At 42.2% G+C, this 9644-nt stretch overlaps 1 protein-coding gene across 4 annotated transcripts in view; it reads left to right on the top strand.

The window, feature by feature from the left end:
• LOC115103204 (retinoic acid receptor RXR-gamma-A-like) overlaps positions 1-4319 on the top strand; it is a 28924-nt gene extending 24605 nt beyond the window's left edge. For 3 of the 4 annotated variants that reach the window (XM_065005838.1, XM_065005839.1, XM_065005837.1), the window contains exons 4-9: positions 113-540; positions 732-861; positions 1123-1255; positions 1680-1771; positions 2025-2130; positions 3816-4319. In XM_065005838.1, coding sequence (XP_064861910.1) covers positions 113-540; positions 732-861; positions 1123-1255; positions 1680-1771; positions 2025-2130; positions 3816-3963 — 1037 coding nt within the window. In that variant the 3' untranslated portion in view covers positions 3964-4319. The remainder of the gene's footprint in view (positions 1-112; positions 541-731; positions 862-1122; positions 1256-1679; positions 1772-2024; positions 2131-3815) is intronic. The other variant, XM_029623975.2, reaches the window with a different exon arrangement.
• Positions 4320-9644: the final 5325 nt, after the last annotated feature.

The following is a 9644-nucleotide window of genomic DNA, read 5'->3' on the forward strand; positions in this document are numbered from 1 at the left end:
CATTAACAGAATGATAACATCCAGAGAGAACCACACAACAACAGTTCATTTCCATTAAGAGGTGATCTGATCGATACATTATTGATCTTCTATATATTCCATGTTCTTCCAGGGAAACACTACGGCGTGTACAGCTGTGAAGGCTGCAAGGGCTTCTTCAAGAGAACCATCAGGAAGGACCTCAGCTACACGTGTCGAGACAGCAAGCAGTGCCTGATCGACAAGCGCCAGCGCAACCGCTGCCAGTACTGCCGCTATCAGAAGTGTCTGGCTATGGGCATGAAGAGAGAAGGTGCGTGTGTCTGTGTGTGTGTGTGTGTGTGTGTGTCTCTGTGTCTCTGTGTGTGTGACTCCCATGTTTGTGTGTTCCTCTGCGCAGCGGTGCAGGAGGAGCGTCAGCGGGGCCGGGAGAAGAGTGATAATGAGGTGGAGTCTACCAGTAGTTTTAACGAGGATATGCCCGTTGAGAAGATACTGGACGCGGAGCTGGCTATCGAACCCAAGACTGAAGCCTGTATGGAGGCGAGCGCAGGCAACTCTGTAAGCAAACCTCCCTCTGTCCATCCTTCCGCCCATCTCTCTCTCTATGGACAGATCTCCACTACGTCAAATCATATTCGATGTCCTGAATGCTTGAGGTCACTCTACACATGTCTATTTGTTCCAAACTCAGTGTCCTCTTTCATAGCTGATTATTGAATAGTCCATGTGTGTCTCTGTCTATCTGACAGAAGAACGACCCGGTCACCAACATCTGCCAGGCAGCAGACAAGCAGCTGTTCACCCTGGTGGAGTGGGCCAAGAGGATCCCCCACTTCTCTGAGCTGGCCCTGGACGACCAGGTCATCTTATTACGAGCAGGTAGACTCCAGCTACAGCACAGCAGATCACCATGCCTGTTCACACACCATAGACACCTATTGATTAATCTAGTGCATTGATGGAAATATTTTTCTGTGAGTAGTGGTGGTAGAACAATACAGTATATTTTTGCACAGAGCTGTTTCCTTAGCACACCCTTACCCCTCTGGACACGTAGGTAGTTCTAGTCTCAACAACATAGTCACAATTCAAGTTAAACTCACCAGTTAACCACAGTGTGTTTTTCTCTCTCTCTGTTAGGTTGGAATGAGCTGCTCATTGCCTCGTTCTCCCACCGCTCTGTGACAGTGAAGGATGGTATCCTATTGGCCACGGGGCTCCACGTACACCGCAGCAGCGCCCACAGTGCCGGGGTGGGCTCCATCTTTGACAGGTCAGAGAAAAATACTTTAACAGTATAACCCCTTGACATGTGTAATATGGATACCATAGTAACGCATAGCCCTCGCCACAGGTGGCTGGTGGCTCCTTCATTGGGGAGGACGGGCTCATATTCATGGCTGGAACGGAATCACTGGAATGGTATCAAACACAGCAAACACGTTTCCATGTGTTTGATACCTTTCCATTCCAGCCATTATTATAACCTGTCCTCCCCTCAGCAGTCTCCTGTGGCCTACACTATAGCTTTATCTTATGTAACATGGCTACAAATATAGCCTTGGTATTTCTACAGTAGTAGAAATGTCTTTAATGATAGTTTGTTGAGCATCTATAGATGGAATTGCAAAATAAAGGGTTACCATGTTTTTTTCCCTTGACTTGTTTGTATTTTCTTGCTGTGTTGTGGTCTCCAGGGTGCTGACGGAGCTGGTGTCTAAGATGAAAGACATGCAGATGGACAAGACTGAGCTGGGCTGCCTCCGAGCCATTGTTCTCTTCAACCCAGGTAACTACCATCATTATACAAGAGGCGGCTCGTCCAGGGAGGAAGCAGAGGATGGTCTTCCTCATTAATTTTAGCATTAAAGATTGTTGTCCAATTAGCTTATATCTTTTTAATAATTTAAAGATTTTAACTCACCGACCACCATATATTCGACTTTAGATATACATTAGAAATACACTTATAATATATTTCACATACTGTCTACTGTGTGCACAAGGGTAAGTTTCTGTCTATGAATGTTCTTTGCTTCCAGATGCCAAGGGCCTGTCTAATCCTACAGAGGTGGAAGCCCTGAGAGAGAAGGTGTACGCCTCACTGGAGTCCTACACTAAACACAGATATCCGGAGCAGCCTGGCAGGTCCGTCTCTCACAGTCACACTCTCCTTCAGTCTTATACATGTTCTGCTTCATTTGGGGCTGCATTCAATCCCTATTGTGGAAGTATCCCAGAAGACCCACGCTAAAATGTAAAGGACATTTCAGAATTAGCCCGACAAATTCAGCCTTTACCGTGAATGCAGTCTTTGCAAACGCGGGAACATTGCATTTCAATTTCAATCGAGCTATAACATGGATCTCCCACAACACAGATTTAATCCAATCCCTAGTCTCTGTAAATGACACACTCATACACACTAATATCCAGTCATTCAACAGTCTCATGTGTCTGACTCTTCCTACTGTATGACACTGCAGCTCTTTAAAATATCACACTTTACTCCATCCATATAGGCTCTAATTTTCCCATATTCCTTCTCCGCTAAGTCTGACTTAAAGACGATAAATCGTAATTCATCTTCATGGTTTGTGTATACCATTACACCTTTACTCCACACACAGAGATGCGTACAAAGCTCTCCCTCGCCCTCCATTTGGAAAATCTGACCATAACTATATCCTCCTGATTCCTGCTTACAACCAAAAATGAAAGCAGGAAGCACCAGTGACTCGGTCTATAAAAAAAGTGGTGAGATGAAGCAGATGCTAAACTACAGGACTGTTTTGATATCACAGACTGGAACATGTTCCGGGATTCTTCCGATGGCATTGAGGAGAACACCACATCAGTCACTTGCTTTATCAATAAGTGCATCGAGGACGTCGTTCCCACAGTGACTGTACATACATACCCAAACCAGAAGCCATGGATTAAAGGCAACATTCGCACTGAGCTAAAGGGTAGAGCTGCCGCTTTCAAGGAGAGGGACTCTAACCCTGAAGCTTATAAGAAATCCCACTAGGCCCTCAGACGAACGATCAAACAGGCAAAGCGTCAACACAGGACTAAGATCGAAAAGATTTGGCATGGGTCCTCAGATCCAGCTTTACAGCTGCACCATTGAGAGCATCCTGACGAGTTGAATCACTGCCTGGTATGGCAACTGCTCGGCCTCCGACCGCAAGGCACGACAGAGGGTAGTGCCAAGCTTCCTGCCATCCAGGACCTCTATACCAGGCGGTGTCAGAGGAAGACCATAAAAATTGTCAAAGACTCCAGCCACTCTAGTCATAGACTGTTCTCTCTGCTATCGCCTGGCAAGAGGTACCGGAGCGCCAAGTCTAGGTCCAAGAGGCTCCTAAACAGCTTCTACCCCCAAGCCATAAGACTCCTGAACAGCTAATCAAATGGCTACCCAGACTATTTGCATTGCCCCCCATGCTGCTGCTACTCTCTGTTATTATCTATGCATAGCCACTTTAATAACTTTACCTACATGTGCATAATTACCTCAATACCGGTGCCCCCGCACCTTGACACATTGACTCTGTACCAGTACCCCCTGTATATAGCCGAGCCTCTTGGACCTAGACTTGGTGCTCCAGTACCTCTTGTTATTTACTGCGGCTCTCTTACTTTTTTTTAGAGAGATTTTCTTAAAACCGCATTGTTGGTTAAGGGCTTGAAAGTAAGCATTGCACTGTAAGGTGTTGTATTCGGCGCATGTGACAAATAAAATGTTATTTGTTAAGGCTTTAAAATTACACCCCAGACAAGAGTAATCAATCCTCGCTCCTCCCTCTTATCTACTTTCTCCTGGTTAGATTTGCCAAGCTGTTGCTGCGTCTGCCTGCACTACGCTCCATCGGCCTCAAGTGTCTGGAGCACCTCTTCTTCTTCAAGCTGATAGGAGATACGCCCATAGATACTTTCCTCATGGAAATGCTTGAAGCGCCGCACCAGATCACATGACACATGTCTTACCCATTGTAAATACCCCCTAAACCCAATTCCCAGATCCCGTACCCCGGAGTACAACTGCTATGAAGTCAAACTTGAGAGTTCTTCACTTGCATATTTTGTACCGAGCACAATTAATAATGTGAAAATAAAAAGTTTCTATTGGTATTTTAAGAAATGCAACACTGTCAAAGGTGAATTTTAAAGAGGATAATGTTTTTGTAAAAAGAAGAGTATTAATTATCAGATCTAGCAACAAATGAATGCAACATGAAGTCTTATTTTATTCAATGATGAACGGTATGAAATACAATGTCACCAGAATAGAATATCTGTGCAAATAAAAAGACAACTTTTAACATAATAAATTGCTTCAAGTCTGGTCAATTCATTCTGTCAACCTTTATTCTCAACCTCCATTAGATTTTTATTTAAAGTGCAGTTACAAAACAGGACAACAAAGATAAATCACATTCTTTAAACATACTGTATGTAAATACAGTATGTACAGTTGAAGTCGGAAGTTTACATGCACTTAGGTTGGAGTCATTAAAACTTGTTTTTCAACCACCCCAAAAATGTCTTGTTAACAGAACTATAGTTTTGGCAGTAATATTTCCAACAATTGTTTGCAGATAGATTATTTCACTTATAATTCACTGAATCACAATTCCAGTGGGTCAGAAGTTTACATACACTAAGTTTTCTGTGCCTTTAAACAGCTTGGAAAATTCCAGAAAATTATGACATGGCTTTAGAAGCTTGTGATAGGCTAATTGAAATCATTTGAGTCAATTGGAGGTGTACCTATGGATTTATTTCAAGGCCCTACCTTCAAACTCAGTGCCTCTTTGCTTGACATTGTGAGAAAATCAAAAGAAATTTGGAGAAATGTCCTCTGGTCTGATGAAACAAAAATAGAAATGTTTGGCCATAATGACCATTGTTATGTTTGGAGAAAAAAGGGGGAGGCTTGCAAGCCAAAGAACACCATCCCAACCGTGAAGCACGGGGGTGGCAGCATCATGTTGTTGGGTTGTTTTGCTGCAGGAGGGACTGGTGAACTTCACAAAATAGATGGCATCATGAGGAAGAAAAATATGTGGATATATTGAAGCAACATCTCAAGACATTGGTCAGGAAGTTAAAGCTTGGTCGCAAATGAGTCTATCAAAATGGATAATGCATACTTCCAAAGTTGTGGCAAAATGGCTTAAGGACAACAAAGTCAAGGTATTGGACTGGCCATCACAAAGCCTATAAAAGCCTATCAATCCTATAGAAAATTTGTGGGCAGAACTGAAAAAGCGTGTGGCAGCAAGGAGGCCTACAAACCTGACTCAGTTTCACCATCTCTGTCAGGAGGAATGGGCAAATATTCACCCAACTTATTGTGGGAACCTTGTGGAAGGCTACCTGAAACGTTTGACCCAAGTTAAACAATTTAAAGGCAATGCTGCCAAATACTAATTGAGTGTATGTAAACTTCCGACCCACTGGGAATATGATGAAAGAAATAAAAACTGAAATAAATAATTCTCTCAACTATTATTCTGACATTTCACATTCTTAAAATAAAGTGGGGATCATACCTGACCTAACACAGGGCATTTTTACTAGGATTAAAAGTCAGGAATTGTGAAAAACTGAGTTTAAATGTATTTGGCTAAGGTGTATGTAAACTTCCAACTGTAAATACATTATGTGTAGGATGGGAGAAGAAACCTAGCAAAGATTTGAACAGAACCTCACTCAGTTAGTTTGTTATGCTATAAACTTGCAATAAACTCAATGGTATGTGGTAACATCATGTTCTGTGTCCTATTGTAATCTCCTTCCCATATGTGAAGTAACCTATTAAGAGAGAGCACAAGCAGCGTTGGAAAGCCTGACTATGTGAAATGCGTGGAAAAGCTAAACAGTAGCGAGACATAGAACCACAGTTTATTTTATAATGTCAGTGGACCAACCAACAGCTCTCCCACTTGCCATACAATTACGATTACGTGCCTTGCTCAAGGGCACATCAACAGATGTTTTTTTACCTTGATGGCTCAGTGCTTAAAACTAGCAACCTTTCTGTCACTGGCCCAATGTGTTAACTGCTAGGCTATCTGCCGGCCTATATCTCAGAGCCCAGAGATTTAATTTACCAGATCTCAAGGCCAAGACAAACTCCTGGCCCTATCCATAGTACCTGGCTTGAGTTCCACACGAAATGATGCCGTACAGTATAGCAGATCATGGTTAGTTCATAGGAACTCTGGGCAGATCAGACTGTAACCATATCATTCTCGTCACCCACGGTGAGTCCAGTCCAGAGGCAGAGAGAGACAAAGGTCATGACTAGCTGTGGAAGTCTTGCCAGCTTGTGTTCCTGTGGTCTGTAGGCTGACAGCTGGGTAGTATACTAGCCTAATAAGGCCTCCAACACAGCTCCTACAAACCACCTTTTACAAGACTCTGAAATCAAGAACTACAACATAATGTTCACAGAACTGAGAAAGAATTTGGGGTCACAGAGCACTTAAGTATATTTTAGCGATTACATTTACTTTTGATACTTAAGTATATTTAAACCAAATAGTTTAGACTTTTACTCAAGTAGTATTTTACTTGGTGACTTTCACTTTAACTTCATTTCACTTTCACTTCATTTTCTATGAAGGTATCTTTACTTCTACTCAAGTATGACAATTGGGTACTTTTCCCCCCACTGCTATTTTCATTCTTGAAACATATTGCCTGAGAGACGGTTTGAATAATACCTACATGTTCGTCGGTGGGGTAGAAGACATAATCTTGGAATGGAACCAGGAAAGACTATTCTTTCTTGAAAAGTCTCTTTTGTTCCAAACACTGAAAATGTATCAAGAGGCGGCGTCACACAAAAAAAGCATTTTCTAAAAAAATAAAGCAGCAATTGACACTTGTTTGTGTGTATATATTGATGTGTGCCTTTTTAAAAATGTATGTAGTTCTGTCCTTGAGCTGTTCTTGTCTAATGATGTTCTGTATTATGTCATTCTGTTTTATGTTTCATGTTTTGTGTGGATCCTAGGAAGAGTAGCTGCTGTTTTTGTAACAGCTAATGGGGATCCTAATAAAATACCAAATGGTAGTGAGAGTAAGTGCTGTGTTTCGGTGCGCCTCATTGTTATTGTAGCGAGATCAAATCACTGGAAGATCTCAGGGGTATACTAGAAAGCAGGATCAATGAGTTAGCCAGCTAACTTTGATAAACAACCAGAAATAACTATTGATTTTCTGGTTCATTAAGAAGGCTAAACTTAGATGTGTGTTTTTGGCTGTTGACTCAATTAGACCATGCTCATTTCAAGCTTAAATAAGAAGTTATTTCAGAATATTTAAGCAGGTGAGCTTGCTAACTCATTGATCCTGCATTGTAGTATACCCCTTGTGTTGTACACAGACCTACTCAGAGAGATGAACACCACAATAAAGGTGTGCTGAATGATTTACATTCAAATCACTGCACACTGTTCAGTTGCTACATTATCACTTAGATCCAGAGATTTTCCTGACCACATGGTCTGACAAGGGAAAACCTTTAAGAGCCCTAGTACTAGCCAGAGATGACCTATTATATTGGCACTATCATAGAGTTCTTCCTGGTTATAAAGTAATTGGTTTAGTTTAGTCATGATTGACCATGTTCCACTAACCTACTGTAAGGAACACTAGTCAGAATGTAGTTAAAATATCACAAAAAAAAATAGGTTATTTTTGTTTTGTAATACAGTACTAATACATCAGTTCGAAGTTTGGGCCCTGAGAATGAAAGCTTGATCATACACTGTGGTACGACTACATTGTGAATCACGAGAACAATTAAACCTTTTAATCAGTTCAAAGTTTGGGCCCTGAGAGTGAAAGCTTGATCATACACTGTGGTACGACCAATTGAGGTTGTCAGGCAGACTTTAATTGAATTAAGATGATAAAAACCAATCAGTGTGTCGTTGTTGGAGTCCACACAGAGTGGCGGGAACAACCATGCAGGTCTGGTTATTAACATAAAGAACATAGTGTTTTTTGGGGACCCTTGAAAAGCAAGGTCGTCACCTCACTGTGCGGACGACACAACAGTGGTAGGCTTGATTACCAACAACGACGAGACGGCCTACAGGGAGGAGGTGAGGGCCCTCGGAGTGTGGTGTCAGGAAAATAACCTCACACTCAACGTCAACAAAACTAAGGAGATGATTGTGGACTTCAGGAAACAGCAGAGGGAACACCCCCCTATCCACATCGATGGAACAGTAGTGGAGAGGGTAGCAAGTTTTAAGTTCCTCGGCATACACATCACAGACAAACTGAATTGGTCCACTCACACTGACAGCGTCGTGAAGAAGGCGCAGCAGCGCCTCTTCAACCTCAGGAGGCTGAAGAAATTCGGCTTGTCACCAAAAGCACTCACGAACTTCTACAGATGCACAATCGAGAGCATCCTGGCGGGCTGTATCACCGCCTGGTACGGCAACTGCTCCGCCCTCAACCGTAAGGCTCTCCAGAGGGTAGTGAGGTCTGCACAACGCATCACCGGGGCAAACTACCTGCCCTCCAGGACACCTACACCACCCGATGTTACAGGAAGGCCATAAAGATCATCAAGGACATCAACCACCCGAACCACTGCCTGTTCACCCCGCTATCATCCAGAAGGCAAGGTCAGTACAGGTGCATCAAAGCTGGGACTGAGAGACTGAAAAACAGCTTCTATCTCAAGGCTATCAGACTGTTAAACAGCCACCATTGAGTGGCTGCTGCCAACACACTGTCATTGACACTGACCCAACTCCAGCCACTTTAATAATGGGAATTGATGGGAAATGATGTAAATATATCACTAGCCACTTTAAACAATGCTACCTTATATAATGTTACTTACCCTACATTATTCATCTCATATGCATACGTATATACTGTACTCTACATCATCGACTGCATCCTTATGTAATACATGTATCACTAGCCACTTTAACTATGCCACTTTGTTTACTTTGTCTACATACTCATCTCATATGTATATACTGTACTCGATACCATCTACTGTATGCTGCTCTGTACCATCACTCACTCATATATCCTTATGTACATATTCTTTATCCCCTTACACTGTGTATAAGACAGTAGTTTTAGAATTGTTAGTTAGATTACTTGTTGGTTATCACTGCATTGTCGGAACTAGAAGCACAAGCATTTCGCTACACTCGCATTAACATCTGCTAACCATGTGTATGTGACAAATAAAATTTGATTTGATTTGATGTCATCGGTGTCTATTCTTCTCTTCAGTTTCTTATTCCACGCCTCAACACGCCTGGCCAGGTTAGTTCTACTTCCTGTGAGTGCGTAGGAGGTCTCTGCATCATTTGTGGTTTTAATTGTGGCTGTATTTGGACTAATAAAAATATCCTGCTGTAGCTGTCACTCCAAAACCAGCCCTATTCACACTATATAAAGCCCATAGGAAGTTAGGGAGAGCAAGGTGAGTCGACTGCAGTTGACTTGTGTGAAGGTGATTGGCTTTCTTTTTCTCTATTTCAGGGACCTACCAAGCATAACATGTGAAAAGAACATTGATAATTAGTTATGGTTTGATTATTTGAATGTAACTTTGTAACACTCCTTTATGGATAAAACCAAAGAGGAAGATGCTTTTTTCCAGT

The sequence above is a fragment of the Oncorhynchus nerka genome, linkage group LG20 (genome assembly GCF_034236695.1).
Source record: "Oncorhynchus nerka isolate Pitt River linkage group LG20, Oner_Uvic_2.0, whole genome shotgun sequence".
Classification (NCBI taxonomy): Eukaryota; Metazoa; Chordata; class Actinopteri; order Salmoniformes; family Salmonidae; genus Oncorhynchus; species Oncorhynchus nerka.